Source organism: Podarcis vaucheri (genome assembly GCF_965113315.1).
Source record: "Podarcis vaucheri genome assembly, chromosome: 3".
NCBI classification, from domain to species: domain Eukaryota; kingdom Metazoa; phylum Chordata; class Lepidosauria; order Squamata; family Lacertidae; genus Podarcis; species Podarcis vaucheri.
Window position 1 is genome coordinate 17705331 of NC_138761.1, and position 26294 is coordinate 17731624.

At 44.2% G+C, this 26294-nt stretch overlaps 1 protein-coding gene and 1 long non-coding RNA gene across 4 annotated transcripts in view; one reads left to right on the top strand and one right to left on the bottom strand.

Moving 5' to 3' along the window:
- ARHGEF33 (Rho guanine nucleotide exchange factor 33) overlaps positions 1 to 21225 on the top strand; it is a 29843-nt gene extending 8618 nt beyond the window's left edge. The window contains exons 3-16 of one of the 3 annotated variants that reach the window (XM_082217482.1): positions 1143 to 1192; positions 3311 to 3475; positions 5063 to 5184; positions 6421 to 6563; positions 7525 to 7569; positions 8900 to 9124; positions 9756 to 9885; positions 11471 to 11603; positions 12057 to 12140; positions 12491 to 12574; positions 13854 to 14002; positions 15063 to 15227; positions 16863 to 17662; positions 19379 to 21225. In XM_082217482.1, the coding sequence (XP_082073608.1) occupies positions 1143 to 1192; positions 3311 to 3475; positions 5063 to 5184; positions 6421 to 6563; positions 7525 to 7569; positions 8900 to 9124; positions 9756 to 9885; positions 11471 to 11603; positions 12057 to 12140; positions 12491 to 12574; positions 13854 to 14002; positions 15063 to 15227; positions 16863 to 17662; positions 19379 to 19416 (2333 nt within the window). In that variant the 3' untranslated portion in view covers positions 19417 to 21225. The remainder of the gene's footprint in view (positions 1 to 1142; positions 1193 to 3310; positions 3476 to 5062; positions 5185 to 6420; positions 6564 to 7524; positions 7570 to 8899; positions 9125 to 9755; positions 9886 to 11470; positions 11604 to 12056; positions 12141 to 12490; positions 12575 to 13853; positions 14003 to 15062; positions 15228 to 16862; positions 17663 to 19378) is intronic. The other 2 variants (XM_082217480.1, XM_082217481.1) reach the window with 2 other exon arrangements.
- LOC309529743 lies at positions 3297 to 10258 on the bottom strand. Its single transcript, XR_014218400.1, has 3 exons — positions 9907 to 10258; positions 6687 to 6810; positions 3297 to 3420 (listed from the first exon to the last, which is right to left on the bottom strand). It is a non-coding gene; the product is annotated as an uncharacterized lncRNA (long non-coding RNA).
- Positions 21226 to 26294: the final 5069 nt, after the last annotated feature.

The window sequence follows — 26294 nt, forward strand, 5'->3', positions numbered from 1 at the left end:
CCCGTAGGTACGAGGGTCCTAGGCCGTATAGAGCTTTAAAGGTTAAAACCAGCACCTTAAACCTGATCCTGTGCTCCACCGGGAGCCAGTGCAGCTGGTATAGCACTGGGTGAATGTGACCCCGCGGCAAGGACCCCATAAGGAGTCTCGCCACGGCATTCTGCACCCGCTGGAGTTTCTGGGTCAGTCTCAAGGGCAGCCCCACATAGAGCGAGTTACAATAATCAAGCCTGGAGGTGACCGTCGCGTGGATCACAGTAAAGGGGGAAAGGCATTCAACAGTGTCTTGGGCCAACACTGCCGTTAATATATTTATGGAATAGATATGCAGCACATTGTTATGTAGATGGTCACCAACATGGATGGCTTTAAAAGAGGACTGGACAAATTTATGGAGGATACAGCTCATAATGGCTACTAGCTATGCTAGCACTGATTCTGAATACCTGTTTCTGGAAGCCGCAGGGGAGGAGAATGCTCCTGTGCTCAGGTCCTCTTGCCTGTTTCGCACAGGTATCTGGTTGGCCGCTGTAAGAACAGGATGCTAGACTAGATGGGCCATTCACCTGGTCCAGCAGGAGCCAGTGTGGTATAGTGGTTAAGAGCGGTAGTCTCGAATCTGGTGAACCGGGTTCGCTTCCCTGCTCCTCCACATGCAGCTGCTGGGTGACCTTGGGCCAGTCACACTTCTGTGAAGTCTCTCAGCCCCACTCACCTCACAGAGTGTTTGTTGTGGGAGAGGAAGGGAAAGAAGAATGTTAGCCGCTTTGAGACTCCTTCGGGTAGTGATAAAGCGGGATATCAAATCCGAACTCCTCCTCCTTATCACACTACACAATCAGTTATTCCATAGCTTTTCACAGTTTAAACCCATAACTAACCATATATAGCACATGTATAGCTTTCCATAGCTATAACGTGAAACTGAACCATTGGTACAATTCAGTGCTGAAATTCCTCTGCTTGTAATTGTGGTAGCTTGTGCAAAATTATTATAATGTGGCAGCTTCAAAGCAGGACTCTGTGTTCCAGAAAAGAGACAGGTTTCCACCTAAAGTGGACTGCAAATCACTATGCCCCCATTTTATATATAGCAAGCCTAATAAGTCCCGTTAATTGACTGAAGCTCTTTATTCCCACAGGAGAAACTGAAACTGTGCCAGTGATTAACCCTGCAACACAGCTTGCCCAGGTAAAAATGAGCAACTTGCTCTGAATAATCCCAAACATTTAAGAAATTAGCAAGGCTTTTGATAACTCTATGTAAAAAATCATAACACATCAGACTAGCCAAACAGAGACTTGGTTTAAAACCTTAATGCTATTAATAGCTCCCCAAAATATCTGACATTGAAAAGGCACTTCAACAGTGCAAAATGCTCTGATACTTAACACTTCTTCAATATGGGGTTAAATAATCTGGAATAAATATTACATTCTGGTTTTGTTTTCATGAAGTCTTAGGCCACATTTGCATTTTACATTTAAAGCAGTATCATATCACTTCAAACAGTCATGCCGTCCCTGCAAGGAATCCTGGCAACTGTAGTTTGTTAAGAGTGCAGAGAGTTAGACACTGATAAGTGGGAGTCATTAATCCTTACCCTTTGGGGAAAGGTGAATGCTCTCAAAATGAATATTATTCCCCAATTTATCTATATTCTGAGAGGACTTCCAGATTTTATATCCGGATCATACTTCCAAAAGATAAACTCCCTGTTTAGGAAATGCCTCTGGGGCTCAAAAATACTGAGAATATCCCCCTCTCCCCGACCTGTTCCATATTTTGCCCGACCAAAGGTGGCAACCCTAGCTTCCAAAGACCCCTGTGGCAAAAAATCGTCATTGGACATCACCTGGCAAACTTGGCCTGCATGGGGTGGGTTAGATAAGAATCTGACCCCATCCCCTAGGCAGTGGCGTAGCATGGGTTGTCAGCACCCGGGGCAAGGCAAGTAATTTGTGCCCCCTAACCCGTGGATTTGCGCCCCCTAACCCTAACCCCCAGATGTTGCGCCCGGTGCGGCCCGCCCCCCTGCACCCCCCACGCTACGCCACTGCCCCTAGGCTAAAGAAGTTCTCTTCCCCCTATGCAAGAGCAGGTGTCTGCCATGTTTGGCTTTGTATTTCACAAGAGGTACAGGCCTGGTCAAGATCTAAGTAGATCTCAATTAGCATTTGCAGATTACGGGGGGGGGGGGGGGCAGGGCGGAATGGTTCTCTTTCTGGCCCTCATAGCCTTGGAAACATGGAGCCAGGTTCTTTAAGGTATTCGTTTGGAAGGAACGTGCTATGGATGTTCAAGGATCAGGGCTTCCTCAATGGGGGACATTATCAATGCTTTGTCCCCCATTATGTTTTTACTGTGATTTTATTGGTGTTAGCCGCCCTGAGCCTGGCTCTGGCCGGGGAGGGCGGGGTATAAATATATTATTATTATTATTATTATTATTATTATTATTATTATTATTATTATCGGTCTAGGAACAGATATAGTCTGTTTGTATGTTTAAAAAGCAAACAGGATTCCGTCCAATAAAAGAACAAAATAAAAGCAATAAGGGGAAACGTAATAATATTGCTTGTCAGTAAGAGCTTATTTAATAATATTGCTGTTTATTTAAACATATAGGCAGCGTACAAAAAGTAAAGACTGAAGCAAGTCCTGCATGCAGAATTGCATCAAAAGGTAGAGACAAGGCACATTTATGGAAGAAAGGACAGGAAGAAGGGAAAGAGGCTAATTTGGGAAGAGGCAAGATGAACAAGTGTGTCTTGAACGTAATGCCCCTTTCCACTGACTTCTCAGTGCCTTTTGAAAGAGACGACTTCCTCGTCCAACAAGCCTTTTAAGTAGAGACAGCATCTGTATTGGAGCTGTTTCTAACATGTAATGATTTCTTTTGTGTGTTTGTCACCTGGGTCTCCTGTGGGAGAAAAGACAGATAGAAATATAATAAAGAATAAATAAAAACCAGTGAGTCAAATCGGGGTGGAAAGGTATTCAAGTGTCAGGAGAAAGAGACACAGGTAGGGAGCAGAGAGGTTAAATCTGAGGTTAAAGTGGAAGATTGGCATCTCTTATAAAAAAAAGGGGGGTCTGGGGGGAATATAAGCTCAGTGGTTAGAAGGCATCTGCTTTGCTTGCAAAAGGTCTCCGGTTCAGTCCTGAAAACCCTGGAGAGCTGCTGTCAGTAAATATAGACAGTATGGAGTTAGAGGCGAATATATTCTATAAAGCAGTTTTATTTGTTCTTATGTAATCCATTTCTGCAGCATTAGCGATGACTATGAATTCTGGTTCATTTAGTTGCAGGCTCTGGCTTCTGAGCTGAAAACCGGTTTCACCGAAGCAATGCAGGAACTATCAAGGATCCAGCATGGAGAGTATGCTCTGGAGGAGAAGGTCCAAAGCTGCCGCTGTGCCATGGAGGAGAAAGTGGCAGAGATGAAGAACTCTCTTAATTGTTTCAAGGTAGGCTGTGTCCATTGACAACCAGCCCCTTTTTCAAGGGAGAGAATTAGGCCTGCTTGAAGCAGAGAGAGAGTTGCCTCGTGACATCTAGCACATGCAGAATGCAGAAATACTGGCTGCAGTAAATTAATTACTGCCAGGCATATTCCCCAATGTATTCTGAACATATTAAGTTATTGTTGGCATCCATCCGTCTCGAGAGACAATGGAGTGTTCCTTTTGGGGGTAAAGTCAAACTGCAGGGTCAACATCACCGAAATGACCTTCAGTGCAAGCCTGGGGGTGCAAGCCTAGGTGGTGTTTATGGAGGTCCTGGACTGCCCAGATGATGACCCCCCCCTGTTAAGTTGTGGGCGAACATATCAGACGACACAGCGATTCTTCAACAGCTCTTGTTTATTCAGAGGCCAGAATAGAACTGAACTGAAGAGCTCAGTCAGCCTGCTTATATAGAGCTCCAGAACGATGTAACTGTTCCAACTTTCTAAAACTATCCAATCACTGAACGTCACTTTCGATCCTTCATTTGCATAACTATCTACAGTATCCCCCTGCTGGCCCAGTACATAACACCTCCCACCTCCGGCCTCACTGATGTGGTCCAAAGGAAAGCAGAGCAATATGCTTGGCACTAGCTTAGCTGCAGAAGTTGCCAGAAGGAGGCATACAAGATCCCATCCAACTATTTTAGGGACTCTGTTCTGGATTTGTGAAGGGTTTACTCCATGGGTAGGCAAACTAAGGCCCCGGGGCCGGATCCGGCCCAATCGCCCTCTAAATCTGGTCCGGTATGGGAATTAGCGTGTTTTTACATGAGCAGAATGTGTCCTTTTATTTAAAATGCATCTCTGGGTTATTTGTGGGGCATAGGAATTCATTCATTTCCCCCCTCCAAAATACAGTCCAGGCCCCCACAAGGTCTGAGGGACAATGGACCGGCCCCCTGCTGAAAAAGTTTGCTGACCCCTGGTTACTCCTTAGCCTTTTCTTCTCCTGAAGATATCCCACAAGGCAGTGGAGGTTTAGGGTCAGAGTTTTCCATCTCCTTGATGGGCTACCTTCCCATCTGCAGCAATCGAGTCTGATTTTGTTCCCTTGTATTATTTCAGATTAGTTATTACCAAGGTGCTATACCTCACTGTCATAAACCTTGACTCCTAAATCCTTGTCCTGCATGAGACTGGGCAAAGCACAAGTCTCATGCAGGGCAATAGAAGAAGCAAGCTGCAAGCTAGCTGCCCTCTCTAATTTTAAACTTGCCCTCACTTTTTATGAGGTGAAAGGACTCCAGATATATGAAAACAACTCTTTTTTGTACTTAAGTACCACAGGTACACTGTTCTGTTTGGCCATTCATTAGCCTCAGTGAGAATAACAGCACTTTTTCAAACACCACCACCACCACTGTACCTTCTGGTAAATCAATCAATCAATCAATCAATCAATCAATCAATCCATAGTTGTTTGCATTTCTTAAGGTTAGGCTATTGCACCCCAATTCTGCACATGCACTTGTATGCTCAAGATGCTTCAGGAAAAGATCTACTGTTCTTAACATGTTTTGATATCATTTGTCTTTTAAATCAGGATGAGCTCAGTGATGCCAAGTCCATGATTGAGGAAATCAGTGCCAAGCAGGAGGAGATGCAGCAGAAAATTGAACAGCTGCAGCAGGAGAAGCGGAAAGAATCTCGCAAGCTGAAAGCAAAGTAAGTGATTGTAGGCTAAACCTTCTTCAAATCCCTGTGTAACTTCATAGCACTGGTTTTCTTTTTCTCTCCAGGGACGCGGACTTATAAAAAATATTGGGGGGGGGGCCGGGAAAGCTCATGAATAATAAATAAGCTCATGAATATGCAAATAAAGTGGCACCGCCCCCTCGTGAGCGAATAGGGGAGAGCGTGCTATTAATCAGCTCCGGAACAGCTGATATGCGGGAAACGTGGGGCTAGCCGGAGAAGAGAGGGCGAGCCCCCTCCGCTCCGGCCCTAAATAGGGCAAGCCACGCCCCACCAGCCAGTGTGGCCGGTCGGGATTCCCCTGTTCTCGCGGGGGCTGAAACCGGCAGTGCCTTGGGAGTGGCAGTGGTGCTGCGAAGCAGCGAGGCAGGAGCCCCCGCCCCCGGTGATTCCCTAATCTCGCGGGGGACGGCCGGGGCTCTCCGACTAGGGCGCGCGGCTGACTGGCTGGCTGGCAAGGGAGCAGGTGGGGAGGAGGCGGGGGACGGCGGCGGCGCTCTGCTGGAAGGGCGCCTGAGATTATTGGGGGGGCTGAGCCCCCCCAAAAATTTTTTTGAGGGGGCTCGAGCCCCCTCAGGCCCCATGGAGTCGGCGCCTATGTTTCTCTCCCCCACCCCACCCCCACCCCGTGGTAGGGACACCCAGTGGTAGATTTTTTGGAGTGCATCAGCTCCTCCTGGCAGTCCCCCAAGTCATACCCCTCAGAAAGTCCAGTTTATTCGGGTCAACTGACAGTGAAGGAATAGATGTTTATATAATAAATTCAAGTTGTAAAATGCATTGGGCTTTAGCAAATGATCTTCAACCAGCAGAAACACAACATTTAGCTTTTAATTAGAAGTGCAAACAGTCTTGCAAAGAGGTATTATAACTAAAACTGCTAGCATGAAGTAGTAGCCCCAGCCAAGAAAAGGAAAGAAGTACCGAGCCTCTGCTTGATTATTTTCCTTATTTTCTTACCTCTCTTATGCTAATGTGTCAGAAACAAGCTGTGCTCTGCCCTTGCTATGTTTTCCCCTCTTCGTGACCTACTCACAGAATTCTAGTTTCAATATACTACGTAAGATTGTGACAGTGTGTCTGAAACAAGAGATATCTTATTTGTTTTTTACATTTAACTTTTGTAAATTCTTATGCCTTAAAACAAATGTGTGTCTCCCAAATGTATGCTCTGGTAGTCTTGCTTTTATTTTATTTTTGCCTCAGAAGAATACAGAAGGAGGAGCATGGGTCACAAACAGTCCCTACACCTCTACAAGGAAGTCCCTTTCGATCACTAAACCTTCCGGAGCCAGTTTTGATTAATGAAGATTTTGTAAAGCTGTTGCATAATGCAACGTATGAGAAAGGTAGTTATTTTGTTTGATCGACCCTACCCTACCCTATCCTGTATGCTCAAGGCAGCTTACAATATTTTAACACCTTCTCCTCCCTCTCCCCCCCTGAAATCTTTCACTTCCATGAGATCCTACCTTGCCATTCGGCAGGTAAAGGCGTCTTCCGCAGATGGTGCGGTGCCCAGAATGGTTTTTCCCATTTACAAATGTTTCTGTGGGGCCAAAGGTTTAGCTGCTCCTGCTATTGTGCTATAGCTCCCTTTCATTAAAACGAGAAACAGAGACAGAAATGTTAGGGATAATTAAGGAGTCCATTGTGTTAGGGGTAATTAGGGAAAAACTAAAAATGGGGTTATAAAGGGACACCCATCTCATGGGTTATAGTGAATGGCGACTGAGCTGCAAATGTCTGCAGCTGCATCATTCCCACTGATTGGACAGAAAATACCAGGTTGTACACAGAAAAAAGACAATATATTGTTGTTTATAAGGGAAAGACAGTGATTCAGCAGTGGTAGGAATGACCTTCCTGGAAGCAGCACGGAATCCTCTGTAATATTTGAGCAAGCACATTATGTAAAAAAAATTATATATCCTGAGAAAAAATGAGTTATTTGGAAGCAACCACAGATCATAGGATCATAGAAAAATAGAGTTGGAAGGGACCACAAGGGTCATCAAGTCCAACCCCCTGCAATGCAGAAATCTCTTTGCCCAATGTGGGGTTTGAACCCACAACCCTAAGATGAAGAGTCTCATGCTCTACTTGACTGAGCTATCAGTCAGATGGCAGTAATGGCATAGACTACATTAAAAAATCACAACCACCCTTTTTTCTGCCAGTGCCTTAAATGTTAAAAAACCAGAAACCCTCAAAGCACTTTCCTCAATGTTTGACTTTAGATCTCTAGGTGAAGCTTGCTTTACTCATCTTCCTTTACAAATAACTAAAATTTCTCCTGTTCTTGCTTAGTCTCTGACTGCAGGCCCATGGGACTAGGAGAAGGCAGCATGAAAGGTTGGTGCACTTGGAGGGGTGGTTTTTGTTGTTGTTAATCAATTGCTGCTCCCAAATATTCCCTCTTTGGCAGATATTCCTAACCAGCAAGTGGTACTTGAGGAAGGAGCACAGCATTCTCCAGAATGGGGGCACAGGGCAGTGGTGAGGTTGGGTGAGCGCTGGGTTGGCAGCACCAGTATGCTGCAGGTGCAGCAACACACCTGCAGGGGAGCAACTCTGCCCATCCAGAGCTCCCCTGACCTTGCCATCAGCCTGCCCTGCCCTGCCCTCTCCCTGTCCTGGTGAACGCAATGCAGCTGCCAGAAGGCCACCCTGCCGCTCCACTGTTGTTACCAGTTATTAAGAGACACGTAATGGCAAGGTGATTTCAAAGGGTCCTTTATTGACTTGTGGAACTCACTACCACAAGATGTGGCAGTGGAGCTCTAGAACCGTTCACCATATTCCTTTCATACTGCATCACGGTGTGGTACGCTGGTTTGACATCATCTGATAGGAAGTGCCTACAGAGGGTGGTGAATACAGCACAAGATATTATGGGCTGTCCCGTGAATCCGCTGGGTGAAATAGCAGAAGAACGTTGCCTCAGGAGAGTGAGGAAAATTCTCAGGGATGATTCACACCCTGGCCGGCACTTTCTTGATCTCCTGCCCTCAGGCAGAAGATATAGAAGCAGGATTAGTCGCACCAACAGGGTAAAGAACAGCTTCTATCCGTGGGCTGTTAGGCTGCTGAATGAAAAGATAACAACAGGGCAACTGACTTTCGGGTTTGGTGGGTGTGCGGCAGTAAACGAAGGGAATTAAGACTAAGAGAGCTGAGTGGGGGGTGATTGTGTAATCTCACTGTATTCAAGTTGTACAAGTGACAATCAAGTATTTCAATTTCAATTTCCTATGTCCTCCTGGTCTTGTTCCTAAGCTACGTCCAGATTGCTCACTTCTCTTTTAAGCTCTTCTGGCACTCATAAGAACACAAGAAGAGCTTTGCTGGATCAGACCAAAGGCCTCTCTAGCCCAGCATCCTGTCTCTTATGTCGGACAACCAGATGCCCATTGGAAAGCCCGTAAGCAGGACAAGAGTGCAACAGCACCCTCCCCACTTTTGATTCCCCCCTGCTCTGGGTATACCCAGAGTCATTCGGCCTCCAACAATGGAGGGGAGAGCATGACTAGTCACCATTTTGCTCCGATTGAGCGCACTGGTTTCAGAGCCTTCACGCAGCAGTCCAGCGTCTTTCGCCATGGGTTTTTGACCAGCCTGATGGGCCAAGTGGCCATTAAGGATGCGCCTGTTGGTCCTGCTGACCACCTGTTCTAATTCCTAGGGTTAACCGGTACAAATCTGGAGACGGAAGAGAACCTCAGAGCTTCCTCATCTGCTGATGCTCAGCCAAAGGGCCAGTCATCATCCACAGTGTGGAAGCAGCCCAAAGACAGTAAAGACTGGGCTGGCGAACATATTTCAAAGGACCAGAGTGACAGGCAGAAGGAACTAGGTCCCAGTAGCTATAGCTCAATGGAGAATGCGCTGCGGGAACCGTCTATTGCAGGTGAGAATAAAGGTAGTGGCTAGAAAGCAAAAAGGCTATAGAGGAGGGACGAGGAACCTGTGGCCCCCCTTCATTGCTAGACTACAAAACTCCTACCAGCCCAACAATATCTGTTGGAGCACCAGTGAGCTACCCCTAGTCTAGATACTATTGAGGAATTTGAATAAATCATTGCTGTAATCTATAGAGCAGGATTTGAAATGGCTAATCCTTGCAGTAGCTTCTGAACTCAGGGTTCATTTGAAATCTAGCCTAACGGCTCCTGACTTCTTACGGTGCTACCAAGCTGGTGGTACTTCAGTGCAAGAAGCAGTGAAAACGTTACTCTGCTGTCACATTCCTTTGGAATTATTTCCCTCTTTCTGAGCATTATCGCAAAGGCAAATTCCAGCCAGGCAAAAGCAGTCAAGGAGGGTGAAGAGCAGGGCTGAGGAGGGGCCTGGTATGGGCATAGTCAGCCTGGAAGCCTACATTTGGCCCCTGAGTCACTGATAAAGGAATTGGGTCTTCGTTTTCTTCTTGCTCGATTTTTTCTTCTTGGAATGACACCTTGTCTAGATACGAGTGCATAATCACATTAATTAATAACCCGTTTGAAACACCAAATCATTTTCACCTTGTTTCTCCAAAGCTAAAAGGCAGAATATCGCTTTGGACTTACTTGAGTCAGAAAGGAAGTATGTTGTGAACCTCACCCAGGTCCTCAAAATTAAAGCCACGTTGTATGGGCAGGACGTGAAAAGGAACTCCAAGGATAGAAGGTATTTACTAATTGTACTTACTGTTGGGCAACAATGCTTTTCTTTAAATGTGCTGGCCGCTGTTTTGGATCCCTGCTGCCCTTTCCTCTTTCCATCCTTCCCTCTCCATTCAACTTTGTTCTTGCCTTCCTAAGCCAGGCATCCATTTGCTGCTTTACCTGCTCATGTTCTCATTTTGATAATGGAGCGCCCTTTGTCCTCTTCAGACAGAGATCATCTCCAGCTGCTTAGCAGGCATTGTCTCCAGTGGCTTCAGGTGGCTGAAAACACTCCCATCTTGCCCTAGGAGCTGCTCAACAGCCACTACCAAACTTGTCCTGCTCAGGTCCATTGTGACCACTATTAGTCCCACAGCTGAGGGTGAAACAGCCACCATGAGGGGAAGTCATTCCACTGCAGAAACGTGGAGAAAACCAGAACCTTAAAAGGACTGAAATGGACAAATTTATCCATCCCTAGTCAGATCTAATCTGGAATAGTTGTTTTTTCTGCTGAAGGTATAATAATAATAATAATAATAATAATAATAATAATAATAATAATAATAATTTATTTATACCCCCGCCCTCCCCGGCCAGAGCCAGGCTCAGGGCGGCTAACACCAATAAAATCACAGTAAAAACATAATGGGGGGAAAGGGGGGGCAATTTAAAATACAGGTTAAAATGCGATCTAAATGCAGCCTCATTTTAAAGTAGCCGATAAATCAGACTGTGTCCAAACCAAAGGCCAGGTGGAACAGCTGTGTCTTGCAGGCCCTGCGGAAAGATGTCAAGTCCTGCAGGGCCCTAGTCTCTTGTGACAGAGCGTTCCACCAAGTCGGGGCCAGTACTGAAAAGGCCCTGGCCCTAGGTTGAGACCAATCTAACCACCTTGCGACCTGGGACCTCCAAAATGTTGTCATTTGTGGACCTTAAGGTCCTCCGTGGGGCATACCAGGAAAGGCGGCCCCGTAGGTACGTGGGTCCTAGGCCGCATAGGGCTTTAAAGGTCAAAACCAAGAGGGTATAGCTCAGGAAAGTGATGTGGGGGTGGGAAGAGGATTACCATATTTTTTGCTCTATAAGACTCACTTTTTCCCTCCTAAAAAGCAAGGGGAAATGTGTGTGCATCTTATGGAGCAAATGCAGGCTGCGCCGCTATCCCAGAAGCCAGAACAGCAAGAGGGATTGCTGCTTTCACTGCGCAGCGATCCCTCTTGCTGTTCTGGCTTCTGAGATTCAGAATATTTTTTTTCTTGTTTTCCTCCTCCAAAAACTAGGTGCGTCTTGTGGTCTGGTGCGTCTTATAAAGCGAAAAATACGGTAAATACCAGTGCCACTGCTTCAATTTAAAATAGCTGGAGGGGTCTACAACGTTGTGAGAAAAGAAAAGTTGGGAGGTCCAATCAGATTCCCCCCCCCCAACCCAACATCAAGTCTACTTCATTGTTAAGTCAAAATCAGCACCTTGAATTGTCTCTCAAATACCTTCTCACGGCTTCGGCCATGTGTATATTTAGCAGGCTGGGTAGTGTTTTTAAGTGCATTTCTTCTGTTTGTTAATGGCTCTTCAAAATGCCGTTCCCGCTGTTTCCTGGCTGCAGTTTTGTCCCCAATTCTCTTCGATACTTGGTCCAGCAGCATGTGGACTTACTTCATGCTCTGCAGGAGAGAGTCTTGAGCTGGCCGCGGCAAGGAATCCTGGGAGACATCTTTCTCAAGCTAACCAACGATGAGGTACATGTGTGAGGAAAAAATATGGGGAGCAGGAGAGGGATGCATTGTTGAAGTACAGTAATTGGGCCATTTTGGAACAGTGGAATGAATTGTACATGTATGTCACCCCTCCCTCAAGAACTAAGCACATTACATTATCATATCATATCTAATCTACTTTTCCCTCAAACAAGCTTATAACTTCAGAGCCTAATATTGAGGTGTCCAGCAGGTCAGAGAAATGTGGATTCTATATTATCTCTTGCAGTTGTTTTTAGATGCTTTTTTTGCGGGGGAGAGACAGGTTAATATTGAAGAATTCCACCTTTTGTGGAAAAGATCCATGATTTTGCCTCGAGGCATTTCGGTGCTGAATCACTGCCTTGGTCCGTGTTTATCAAACAGAGTCAGGTGGATTCAGGGTCTGTCACACACATAAGGATTCTCAAGAGATGTTTCTCATTTGCTTTTCAGAACGGATTTTTGGATTATTATGTTGCTTGCTTGAGAGACTTGCCTGAGTGCATTTCGCTGATCCATGTGGTGATTGTGAAAGAGGTGAGTTTGGGTACGTCTTGAACCACTGACAAATCTGTGTGCTTTGAGCAGATTTTTTAGTCATGTTGGTGTTGATCCAGACCCATAGAGATTATGTAAAGAGGGTCTTCCCTCTTCACTTTTTTGCGCTGACAGGACACGTTAGTTGGATACCAAGCTGTGAGATCAACTGACTTAAGAGCTCTTACCCCTTGTGTTTCACTCTGGACTATATTTATGCTGCCGAATGTTTGTTTACTGCATTTTAAATGGATTTTATTGTAAACTGCCTTGAGATGTTCTTATAAATGGTGGTATATAAACATTTCAGTACAAATGACCTTTTATTCTTTATCTTCTCTTGTCGACAGATTGAGGAAGAAATTAAGTCTGATATTTACATATTCTTCTTTCATATTGTCCAGCGTGTTCCTGAATACCTCCTTCATTTACAGGTAAGATCTAATGAGGATCAGTGTTAGGAATATAAGATGACATCAGTTTCTGTTCTGCTCCAGAACCTTTGTATTGCAGTGCTGTTTCTGTTCTGCTGCAGCTTGGCTTCTGACAAAAAAGCTATGTTAACTATGTTATAAATCTAGTTTCCACTTTGGCAAAATTTTACATAATTACGTACTTAATTAATTCTGTTATTGTTATATAATGCAAAGGAAGTGCAATGCATTTTTTAAAATATTAAATTATATATTGTTTGGAGACTGAACAGTACAACAATAGTGCATGCCAATTGTATTAGCTATATTTCCATTCTGGACATGGGTGCAAACACCAGCAACATATTTCAGTTTTCATTCAGGTTCTCCAACATGCCTAACACTATAAACGATTCTAGTTACAGGTAGGTAGTTGTGTTGGTCTGCCGTAGTTGAAACAAAATTTTAAAAAATCCTTCCAGTAGCACCTTAGAGACCAACTAAGTTTGTTCTTGGTATGAGCTTTCGTGTGCATGCACACTTCTTCGGATACCAATAGCTCATACCAATAACAAACTTAGGTAAAGGGTAAAGGGATCCCTGACCATTAGGTCCAGTCGCGGACGACTCTGGGGTTGCGGAGCTCATCTTGCTTTATTGGCCGAGGGAGCCGGCGTACAGCTTCCAGGTCATGTGGCTAGCATGACTAAGCCACTTCTGGCAAACCAGAGCAGCGCACGGAAACGCTGTTTACCTTCCCGCCGGAACGGTACCTATTTATCTACTTGCACTTTGAGGTGCTTTCAAACTGCTAGGTTGGCAGGAGCAGGGACCGAGCAACAGGAGCTCACCTCGTCGCGGGGATTCGAACCTCCAACCTTCTGATCGGCAAGTCCTAGGCTCTGTGGTTTAACCCACAGCACAACTTTGGGAATAAGAAATTTCGTTGTCCCTGAAGGGGGCAATGACAATAAATATATTCTTATTCTTAACTTCAAAGGCAACCCCACGTAGAGTGCATTTCAGTGCTAAAATATTGAGGTTACCAGGGCACGGACGATCGTGGCCACATTATCTCTGTTCACAAATGGCCACAACTGGTGTACCAGCTGAAGCTGGTAGGAGGAACTCCCTAGTGACAAGGATGAGTCAATGATTAGAACCTTCCAAAGTACTGCAGCACCCTTTGTACGGCCATGCATGGGCCCTGGTGTAGAGCGTTCAGGATGTTTCATGTTGTTTTACTAAATGTGCAGAGAGGAGGATGTGATTCAGTTTGGCTCTCATCCTTCTGTGCCAGAATATCCTGAAGTACACAGAGCAAGAGCACCCCGATTACTACCTCCTTCTGGTTAGTGTACAGCGCCTGCGAGTGTTCATCTCGCACCACAGCCTTCTTTTCCAGTGCAACGAAGACCTGCTGATACAGAAGCGGAAGAAGCTGAGAAAGTGAGTGAAAAGGGGCTGCTTCCTTCTATTTTGATTAGGTGCAGGCAAAGAAGAGCCAAGTTCTGCTGTAAGAAAAGTTGGAGTATGTGTCCAGCCTCCCTCCCTGGATCATTTATCCCTCAGCCATGGATCACTTCTGGTGTGGAGTCCAGGGGTGTATGCGAGAGAGAGAGAGAGATAGCCTGGATGGGTGGGGACCACGTGAAGAGAATGGTTGGACCTTGTTTCCGCTCATTCTCCCTTGCAACTGCCCCTCCTTGCATGAGCACGATGTGCGAATCACAGGCTTGGGAACAGAGAGGTTCATCAGCCAGTGACACTTTCTGTCCCTGTTTATTCCTTGAGGAACACATGGCCTATGACTTTCAGAACAAACTTTCAATGAGTCTGTTGCTTTAAGTTGCTTCTTGCGCCTTTCTCAGTGCCTTAAAAGCTGTTTTAAGCACAAATCTAGCTTTTCATTAACTTCTATGCAGCAGGTGGAGGTTTGTTTGTTTTTGTTTTGGCCACCCTCAGAAAGCAGTATATTTCTTCAGCTTGAAACATATACTCATATAGGAGGTATAATACACTGCTGAAGTGTTGTATGGAATTTGGCTCACGATTATGACCCTTTGAAATGGACTGAGGGAGCAGCTAATTAACTACCTGTCAGCTGTTCAATCCTTTAAAGCCACGTATACACTGAAGTTCTGTGAAAGTTTTAAAGTCTTTCTGTATTGTAAGTAAAGATGTGCATAAAATGCAAACAATTTATTTCCTAAAGTGAATTGTCAGCCCTAGTGCTTCAGATTTTTGGCTTTTTAAAAATGTAACTCCATAGCCATGAGGCCTAGGAACATGTTTCTAATCAGTCAATGAAAAATTAAGTTCTCACAAGCCGAATGTGTGCCCCAAACCAAATTTGTGGTATTACATCACAAAGCTGTAGAAACAATACAGCGCAAGTATGAATGTAATGATCCACTGCTGCAATGAACGTGGGAATAACAGGCTGCCATTTGTAAAAGCTGGTCCTCATGGTTTGACTGATGGTGGTATTATATCTTGATTCCACTAGATCTTCCTTCGGAAAGTTATACAAAGGTCTAGCTTCTCTATGCGCCAGCGCTGGCCAAGATGCGTCTCCAACGCTTAGTGCTACTTCCATCCGCGACAGTGGAATCCACTCTGAAGAGGCCATGCAACTGTTCCCATCAGCCCCGACTTCTGGAACAACGGCCATGTGAGTGGAATGCTCTTATAATTATTACACTGATACCCCACCTTTCCTTCAAGGAGCTTGTGGTGGTGGTGGTGCATGGTTCCCCCTCCCCATATTTTATCCTTAGATTTGGCTGAGATTCTGCAAATGGCCCAAGAAGGGATTTGAACCCAGGTTTCCCACAGTCGTAGCCCAACACTGTTGGTCGCTACACCACACTGGCTCACAGAGCATTACAGCAGCATCTGAGTGGCCCTACTGCAGGATGAGAAGGTTCCATGGCAGAATTACTGTACTGGCGCTTCCTAAGCCCAGCCGGCTCACTGTGCTGGTTGTGTGTGAGGCAGCTTTTTGCTCCAGGCCTTTTGCTTCTTTCCTTCCATTCCCTTTCCCATTGCAGTCAGTACACCAGGGCTGGAATAATTGAGGGTGCATTTTGCAAGGGAGGAAGAACCAGAGGACTTTGGATCCTAAAGATTCTCCAGTGCCCTTAACAACTGCTGGCCAGACAACCATTGCCTGTGGCTGTGGGTCTTTCAGTGAGTGAAGTAGGGTAACCGTGACAGCGTAAGTTCCCTTCCTCCCCAGCTGTGGAAGGGCACTTATCCAGTTCCCTCAATTGGCTGTTGATCACTTTTAGGACTTCTTTATTGTTTTACTTCACATAATTTCAGCAGAATTGTATGTATTTAATGATTACTGCATCCACTTCTCTTCGTAGCTGTAATAGCTCAGGCTGAGGTAGGCACCTATCCAAAACTATTCATAAAAGGGGTTTTTTTGGGGGGGAGGTTTGTTCCCCTGATGTGAGGTGCCGAAGGCTGGCAGAGTGCAAGGGAGGTTTAGTCTGGCAGTGCTGAGAAGCGCTTTGAATAGAGCCAGATTAAGGATGGACTTGAGAGTAGATGCACTGAAATCAAAGGGTCTGCTCTGAGGATGACTAACATTGGCTAAAATAGGGCAAGCTCTGGACCCCAAAACTGGGGCTACCTGGTGTGTTTCCAGTCCAAACTTTCCTCAACAGCTTATGTTTGGTCTAGGGCCGGATTTAGATTTGATGAGGCCCTAAGCTACTGAAGGTAATGGGGCCCTTTATATGTCCAGCTGTCCTTTGCCAACAACAAATTGTTGCTGTTTTTTGTGTTGAATATATGCTATATGGTAATTTATAGTAATTTATATCTAAAGCCATTTGCACATGTTGCCATGGAACCAGTTCATGCAGAGTGTAGGCACCCTATATATAGAAATGAGCAAACCAGTGATATTTTAGGGAGCAGGCTAGCAGGCGGGGCCCATGACTTGCATCATAGAAACACTGTTGCTGTATGTAGGTTTTATAGTCTACATACATAACGGAGCGTATTACTTCCGGGATTTGCTGCTCGCGCATGTGCAGAAGCTCAGAATAACGTCATGTGCATGCACGGAAGTGACGAATCATGACCCGCACACATGCACGTTGTGTTCGCTTCAGGATGCGAACGGTGCTCCGGAACAGATGCCATTCGTATCTAGACATTGTGATATTTTGGAAATGTACACCCAGTTGTTTTTCCCCTTTAATTTTTTTGGGGGCCCCAAGATAGTGGGGCCCTAAGCTATAGCTTGTTTAGCTTATACCTAAATCCGACACTGATTGGTCTCCCTTCCAAGGCACTCGAGGTCCCACATGAAAGCGAGCCCCCAGCAAGGCCTCGACGGCCTGCAAGGCGCTTCCCCTTGCGAGTGGGAAACGGATGGGCGGCGGCCCGAGCACGGCCTGGCGCCCTCTCAGCTCAGCGAGCACGACCTGAAAGCTCTGGCCGCCTCCCTGCACGCCCTCCCGGACCTGGAGTACGGAGGCGGCGGCGGCAGCAGCGCGCCTCCTTCGATGGGCCCCGACGGCAACCGCGAGCGGCCCCGTCGGCGGGCCTCGGCGGCGGACCTCCTGCAGGACAGCTCCGGCTTTGCACCGGACTACGAGGGCTTCGAGTACCGGGGCGACCCTTACGAGGAGGTGGAGCCGCTGCGGAACCTGCCCGCCTTCGAGGCGTGCTCGCCGGCCTCGTCCGAGTCCAGCATCGACATCTGCTTCCTGAGGCCCGTCCACTTCACCAACGAGCCCGGCAGGACGGAGCGCACGCTGCAGCCGCTGCCCAAGAGCACGGCACCGACGCCAGCCAGCGGCACCTACAAGCGCGAGGTTTTCCGCAGCAAAGGCAAGCAGCTGAGCCGCTCGCTCAAGGAGTTCCCGCGCAGCAGTGGAGGCGGCGGCGGCTCCGAAGGCATCGCCAGCACCAGGCTGTACAGCACCCGCAGCAGCAGCGGCAGCCGCCTGCCGGCCCCGACGGAGAGGGGCTTCCCGGCCCACGGCGCCCCCTCCGCCGCCTCCCGGAGCTCCCAGCGGCACCACTTCCCGCCGCCGAGAGGAGCGGGCGACCAGCCCAGCTTTCTGGAAGTAAGGAGAGCAAAAGGCAAGGGCAAAGGCGCTTCCCAGCCAGGGTCTAAGCGACGGGGGAGGAGGAGGAGGAGCGAGGGCGGGCCCTGGGTGTCCCCCGAGTTCCCACATAATTCATGAAAATTCACATTTCGATGCCAGGGCCAGGCACGCTGTATGGCACCCGTGGCCCCGGGCTCCCACCGTTGTGGGGCCAAGCTGGCACACTTGAGTGCGGGGGTTAGACCATAGCTGTCAATATTTCCCTTTTTTAAAGGGAAATTCCCTTATTCCAAATAGGATTCCTCGCAAGAAAAGGGAAAAGTTGACAGCTATGGGTTAGACCTGTGACCTGAAGGTCCCCTATCATTATCATTATTGTTAAGTTGTGGGTGAACATATCAGACAACACAGGGATTCTTCAAACAGCTCTTGTTTATTCAGATGCCAGAACAGAACTGAACCAAAGGGTTCAGTCAGCCTGCTTATACAATGCAACTGTAACACTTTCTGTAACTATCCAATCACTGAACGTCACTTTCAATCCCTTATTTGCATATGTGGACCTGAGTGAAAACTATCTACATTATCCCCCTGCTGGCCCAGGGTGGGAACTTCAGTACCTAACAATTATCATTAATTAATGCCCCACCTTTTTCCCTGAAAGGGACTCAAGGCAGCTTAACATACCCTCCAACAGTTCTCCAATAAAAATAGAGTTATCCTATTTAATAATAATAATAATAATAAATAATAATAATAATAATTTTATTATTTATACGCTGTCCAACAGACTGGGATGCCCCAGCTACTCTGGGCAGCTTCCAACATATATAAAAAAATAAACATTCAAAAACTTCGCGATACTGTACAGAGCTGCTTTCAGATGTCTTCCAAATGTTGGCGCTGGGGTCGCATAGCTCTGCTTCGAAAACTTCAATGCAGGAGAGTCCACCAAAGTACTAGAGATATTTGATGCAGGTGGATTTCTCGGTGTATGGTTTATTTAAACTGTTACATTTGAAGTCAGGGTTGAAAAGCTGAAAAAAATACAAATCTCAGCAGCCCACTTTCTTACTGTGAACAAAATGTGAACATAGAGCAGGCCCACAGCATACATTACCCCATAGTGTAGCCTACTTTGAATCATAGCTGTCAACCTTCCCCTTTTTTTGTGGGAAATTCCCTTATTCCAGCGCAGTTTCCCACTGCTATCCTGGGTTGTTAAATATCCTCCTGGGACAGGCGAGGCTGCTGATCCCTTATTTTCAGATCTGAAAGTTGACAGCTATGCTTTGAATCCCCAGTCCAATTGGAGCCATTGTGGTGCAAAACTGTCTCTGGTTACATAGCCGTGCCTTTTGGGCCATGTTTGAGTTGTGACATACTGAATGCAGACACTGACTTTTAGGTACTATATAAATAGCTCTGGAGTGAAGCAGTCTCTCAGCATCCAGTTTTCATGAAACAGTTAGTGCCTGCATCCCTGTAGTTGTCGAGTCTAATGGAAGCACCAATTTGCATGGGGAAAAGAAAGGAAGCAGTTGTAAGAAATACATGAAACTTTTTTGAAGCACTCCATGCAAAACAGACCTGAAAATAAGGACAAGTGTACAAAGGCAAGGATGCCTTTGTCGTTCTACTTTTAGGCATGGGGGCTTGTAAACAAGGGTTTGTTATATCTGTATTTGTTTAATGCCATTTATAATTTTTGCGGGACAACTTTGTGAAATTCTTGTTTTTTTCATTTCAGGAGATGCATTTAGAAGACAACACCAGATTTTCTCATAGGGATGACAATGAGCAAACCTCTTTCAGCAGCCACACTCCAAGGCAAGAACAGAAAGGGAGATTGCGCAGTTCCTTCCGCAAGCTGTTCAAAAAGAAATGAAACACACATCTGATTTTAAAATTAGCTTATTTTAAAATTAAGACACCAGCCTTTTGGCACTTGAAAAGAAGAAACAACCAACTCCTGAATTTTTTAGGAACTAGTATTTTATCCTGACTCGGGGGGGTCAGAAGCTTACCGTATTTTTCCGTCTATAAGACGCCCCCATGTATAAGAAATCCCCTATTTTGGGGGACTCAGACTTAAGAAAATGGCCCCAGCACTATCCGTGTATAAGATGCCCCCTAATTTTTGACATAATTAGGGGGAAAACCTAATCTTATACACTGGAAAATACGGTATTTTGCCACTCACGCAACTGTTAACTTATTGCTGCCATCAAGCAATAAGGGCCTTGCAGTTATGGAAGATTGTAGTATGATGTCATTGATGTATATGTCACAATATTTCTGAATCTCTTATCAGGACATTCTACGTACAAAGTCCAGACGTGTGCTATTTCACTTTTGCTACATGTTTATTATAATTAGGCAGGATATAAGGGCTGTACAGTGGTACCTTGGTTCTCAAACTTAATCCGTTCCGGAAGTCTGTTCCAAAACCAAGGCACGCTTTCCCATAGAAAGTAATGCAAAATGGATCAATCTGTACCAGACTTTTAAAAACAAACCCAATTTAACATGAATTTTACTGTCTAACAAGACCATTGATCTAGAAAATGAAAGCAATAATCAATGTACTGTACTATAAAATAAATAAAACAGTATTGTAGAGGATAAAAATAAAAATTAAAATTTTCCTTAACTGCATTGAGGATAGTCATTGTTTGTACTGTATTGCTTTTATCCATTTCTGCAGTCACACAATCAATCAGTGAATCAATCAATCAATCAGTAGCTGAACTGGGTTCCACACAGTGACAAAAACAAATTAACCGAACAAGCCTCAAAAACAAAAACACAAAAGAAATAGCAAAAACAAAAGCGCCAAACTTAATCCGGAAGTCCGTTTGACTTCCAAAATGTTCAAAACCAAGGCACAGCTTCTGCTTGGTGCAGGTGCCCCTGAAACAATAGCCAACAACTGCATTGGATGTTTGACTTCCAAAAAACGTTCAAAAACTGGAACACTTGCTTCCAGGTTTTCGGCATTTGAGAACCAAGGCGTTTGAGAACCAAGGTACCGCTGTATACTGATGTGTTTTGGGATGTCAGGTGACCATCCCTAGTAGACATCATGGAGGCGAGCACAAACCATCTAGTACAGAAGTGGGACACAGGGACCTATAAAGAACTCCTACATCATTTTACAACCCACCCACCCACCCCAACCATTTTAATTAGCTAGCAAAATGTGGAAACATCTTTGCATGGTCCTAGATGGATCTGGCAGCCATCTCTAGGATGGCTCAGATTTCAGAGTAGCCAGGAGTAAGTGTGTGTATAGTTCATGAAATAACTGATTTACAACTTAGTCTGTTTTAATGATGCAACATTGTTGTTGTTTTAAAATACAGTTGGATTGATGCTGAAAGAACAGATCTTCCACTGTTCTTTCTCCAAAAATATAAAGTGGTGCTACAGTGGAATCTGAATTTCTAAACAGATGTTACAGAAGAATCAAATTTATTTTAAAAGTGGTGGGGAATATTCAGAAGCGGGAGAGGAACTCCAGGAGAAGTTGACTGGTTTCTTAATAGTCTAGGCATGTATTTATTTTGTTTCAAATAAACTTTGCTGTATTATTCAGACCAAGGGTATTGCTTGAGAATACAAATACTGTACCTTGAACAAGCACTGCTGAGCATCCCAACATGAGCCTAAAAGCTGCTTCTCATGCTACAATTTATATATTCTTGGTTATACTCCTGATTTACAGCCAGGTCTAAGAGTAGTTGGGAAGAAGAAAAGCTTCTGTCAATTTCCTATGTTACTGGTATAGAAGTATCTACTGGAAACAGTCCAAAGGCTTCATATCCCATGCAGATGTTTAGGAAGATAAGTGTGTGCAACTGACCAAGGAAAGCAGTAACAAGTACCAGATTAATAAATAAACTGGTAATCACGCTTTCTCATTGAATTGTAGAGTTGGAAGGGACTCAAGGGTCATCTAGTCCAATCCCTTGCAATGCAGCAACCCTACTAAGGCATCCATGACAGAGGGCCATCCAATCTCTGCTTAAAAACGTCCAACAGAATTCACTTTCTGAGGGGGCCTGCCCACTGTTGAACAGCTCTTACCATCCTCCTGATGTTAAGTCAGAATTTTATTTCTTGCAACTTGAACCCATTAGTTCAGGTCTCACCTTTTGGAGCAGGAGAAAACAAGCTTGCTCCATCATCCATGTGACAACCCTTTAGATATTTGAAAACGGCTATTCCTAAGGTGTATTTTCTTACACATCCAACACCAAACAGGCCATTTCAGGAGACTGGATGTACAAAGGATTATCCTTCCACTATTATTAAAAACAACTGCAAGTATTTTTTTTCTGCTGTGTTGCCTACAAGAGACTAAATCATAACTGGGGTGGTGGTGGGAGGAATCTCCATATGCAGACACTGTTAAGTATTCAAGTATTTCAGATGAATACCGGTACCAGAATTGCCATACATCCGGAATTTCCCGGACATTGCCGGAATTTGGCAGTTCAAAACAGTGTCCGGGCAGAAATTGCTTAAATGTCCAGGAAAATCCATTCTTCCTGCAGGCCTATCTAACCTCAATTGTTTAAGTATTAAAGATTACTGCAACAGCAACGTAGCAAAATACTCAGTTTAGCAACAAGTTGGAGGTCAGATGGAGCGAGACTACTGAAGAATGCAACCACACTGTCAAGACTTGCATAGCATGGTATAACTTTAGCTCATCCTACGTAATTATTCTGCAGTGGTAAATTTATTTGCTTCCTGTGTTAGGAGTGCATCTGCACTTTTGCGTGGTACCCAGATACTCTTAACTGTGGGTGATCTTTATAGGACAACACTACACGGAACAAAATTAAAATAATGCAGCAGGCTCACAGACCTAGGTTTTTACATATACAAGGATAAACACTTATAGGATATGTAAGGCATTTTTATTTATTTTTTATGAACAAATCTCTTGAATGCCAAAAAGTAACAGCCACTATTAATTTTCACTTTAAATGCAATCTGAATACCATTGCAGACATAGCATACAAAGCTGACCTACAGACATGATTAGGTACACACATAGGCCCATATGATTTGCCAGTTTAGGATATCACCACTTCAACCTTAATGCAGCTGGATTGGACTGCCATAGCTTCTCAACCATTTTAGCAAAGTATCCATGCCATTAAACAAAAGGCAATACGTTTTAAATATACAAATTATTAGAATTCATCAAAAACACAAACCTGTACACAAAGAAACAGAAAGTTTGGTTTCTAAATTGGCCAAATAAGAAATGCGACCAATAAGAGAATCTACCGTGTTTCAGAAAAAAAGAACCCACATTTTTTTAAAAGGCACATTTGGCAGCTACTGAAAGTTGCATACACATCTGGCACAAGTCCCCCCCCCTTCCGCCTGGGTACATTACTGTTTTACAAAGGTCTCGATGTGCAATTCTGAAGCAACTGACTGCTTAATGCACTGTTTTGCTGTTAAAGGCAAAAGGGGAATTTGCTCACAGTTGACAGAAAAAAATATGCACTTTAAGGTTTTTTGTTTTAAAGTAACAAAATTAATGGCAAAGGCATGAAAATTCATCCCAAAAAACCCAAGTGCTTTTGGCTTAATACCTTTCATCAGCAATAGGCCTGCATTTACTTTTCATTAGCAGAGAAAAATTATTTAGCTCTTCAATAAGTATGGAAAGTGATCACTGATCAGTTTAAGAGCACAATTTACAGCAGCTGTGTGTGAGTTACCTCTTGCACCAGAGAGAAAAAATCCAAAGAGGTTGCCTTGTTTATTTCTCCCCTCCCCCACTGTTAATTAAAAACCGGTTTTATATTACAGCAAGCCCCTCCCTTTCAACCACCAAAAATGTAGGGAATAGCAAGGATTTAATTTGTGCATTTTTTTTGTACACTGAACAGCAAGCAGGCAAGACACAATGACGAGAAAACATTCAGACAAGCTGACACGTTCCAACAAAAACCATTCAGGAACTTATCCAGCTCCAATCAAAACCACCCCAAGCAGCTCCATCTACACTGAACACTACTAACCTTCAGTAGTCTCTAAGTGCCACCTACCATTGTCATAGCAGTGAGGCCAATTTTTATTTGGAGTCATGGTGGAACAAAAGAATGCTTTCTTGAATTTCTTAGGAGACTACTTCCCTCTTCTTATTATTCTTTTAAAAAACAGACACCCAAAAATTCTCCAGGCACCCCTGCACAGGTGCTAATTCTGCATCTCACCCTACAGAGTGGCTTTTCAGGGAATGGAGGGAGCGCCTACAGTGGTATGAGGGGTGATGGTTAAAAAAGCACAGGTATGTGCATGCCGATTTGGATCTCAATTTTAAATGTAGCAGACACGACTTATTTGCAAACCTACTCAAATTCTAGGGTAGAGTTTAAAATGGAAAAACCAACCAACCAACCAACCAACCAACCCATGAGTTTGAGCAACTTACAGGCGCATGTGTATATGACAGCAAGCAGCAGCAAGACACGACAAAATGAAAAAAAATCCCACTCTGGTCAAAACATGGGCATCAACTTCCTGCTTACAGACTCTCAAGATTTCCCTCTCACTTTATTTATTATACTGCAGTTGGCACATTACTTCCAGAGAGTGAAAAGGCAGTTTACTATCAACTTCTAATAGCCAATTTGCTAGAGGAACAAGTTTTTATTTCCAAGTCTGGGTGAACTGTATGTCAACCACTTGGTTCTATATAACCAGTACTTGGATACCTCTCCATTCTTCCTGATGTTCAGTTATGTAACGTCATTTCTATGGGGTTTATACTCCAATACAAACAGATAATGAAAAATAGTGTTTTAGATTGTCTGGTGAAGAGTTCTATGTAAGTCAGAAGTCTGCATACACAAATATTTGACCCAAAAAAGTTTATTTCCTTTCCTGCTTTGTGACTTTCCAAAGTCTTGATTGAGGTACTAAAATTATACAAAGTAGTTTTTTATGGGGAATGTGCTAGCAACTCATTGGGATGGATATTGAAAAATGCAGTGAAGTTTACTTCTGAAAAAGCTTGCCCCTTCTTGTAAAACATCAAAAGGTGGGATAGCTCAGTTGGTAAAAGCATGAGACTCTTAATGTCAGGGTTCGTGGGTTTGAGCCCCACATTGGGCATTGCAGGGGGTTGGTTTAGATGACCCTTAGGGTCCCTTCCAACTCTAAAACTCTATGATTCTATGAACTGCATAACGGATGTTTTGAGTGAGCACAAAGTAATTCTAATCAAAACAAACATTTTCAGTGCTTAAAAACACAGCACATTTAACACAATGAAAGTTGATTATGTTAAACAAGAGGCCTGAAGAACTACACACACTTTGCACATGTACAACACCCGCTTCAGGGGATTTGGGGAAATTTTGCACACACAGATTTAAAATTTGCACTTTTTATAAGTTCTGCTGACCTAAATATTTTACTTCAGCTACCATAAGAGACCATGAAGCTGACAGACAGCCTCAATGGAACAAATGACTTCGTTTCTCTTAAATGGCTTAAGCCAATTCATCTTGCATTAAGTATTTTATTTATTTAAACTGTTTGTATACTGCTTAATTATCAAAGTATCTGGGTTGTATCAAGCATGATAATCTTAGCAACTACGGGGCTGCTGGAAATATTAAGTGAACATCATTTTCCCACTCAAAACAAGAATAAGACAGATCTGTACAAAACGTTGCTGCTTGCAAATGCTAAATGGATTTATCAAACTATAATCCCGCTCCCACTTTTTTCTGGAGTGGATTGATTAGGGAACTTTCACTCTGTAGGCATCTGCAGTATTTTAAAGTTCTTATGGACAGGAGCTTTACCACTACCTTTAGTGTTACAAGAAAAAAAATGTATTTAAGTAGGGAGCATTTTCTCAACTTTCCCTTAGCAAGTTCAGTCATTTTAAAGTATCTCTAACCCTCAGCTGGGCTCAACTTAACACTTGTCATAGGCTAGCATTATACATTTTTTTTATCTCAGAATGCCCTTTTGTTTCTGCATATCGTACATGTTAAGAAGGATCCATTTAATGCAGGTTAAATGAACATTTTCCTGAAATGCAAAGACCACACTACATAATGCTGTAGAAGTGTCTTAGAACAGTAGGCTTTCATGGTGATACGGTCCTCTACCATCACTGTTCCAGTGACATGGCTTTCTAGATTACCGAAATGTATTTTGGTTTTGCCAAGGAGAAAACATCCTATAAGAGTCTTAGCAACTAAGGATACAATACTGCACCATTCACAAGTCCTAGTGTAGTAGAAAGGATTAAAATATCTTCAATAAGTGGCATGCATTACTATCACAGTACAAGAATCAGAAGCGCAATTCACAGGTCTATGGATAATCCAAGGCAAAATATTCATGTAGATTATTTTCTTTCAAACATTTCTGACACGGTCAAGATCAGTTTCAAGGTTTAAGAAGTTAAACAAAGTTTGGAATTCTGAACTGTATTATATGCTTGAGATCCATGTTAAGCACACAGATGTTCACTTCCAAATCACCCCTAACACACATTTATTTCACATGCCAAACCTTGGATTTCTTCTAATTTTTTTCTTTACAGACTAAAACAATGAGCAAGAAAGAGAGGTGTGTACCACAGCATGTGTCTCCTCCTCAGTGCTTTAAACTGA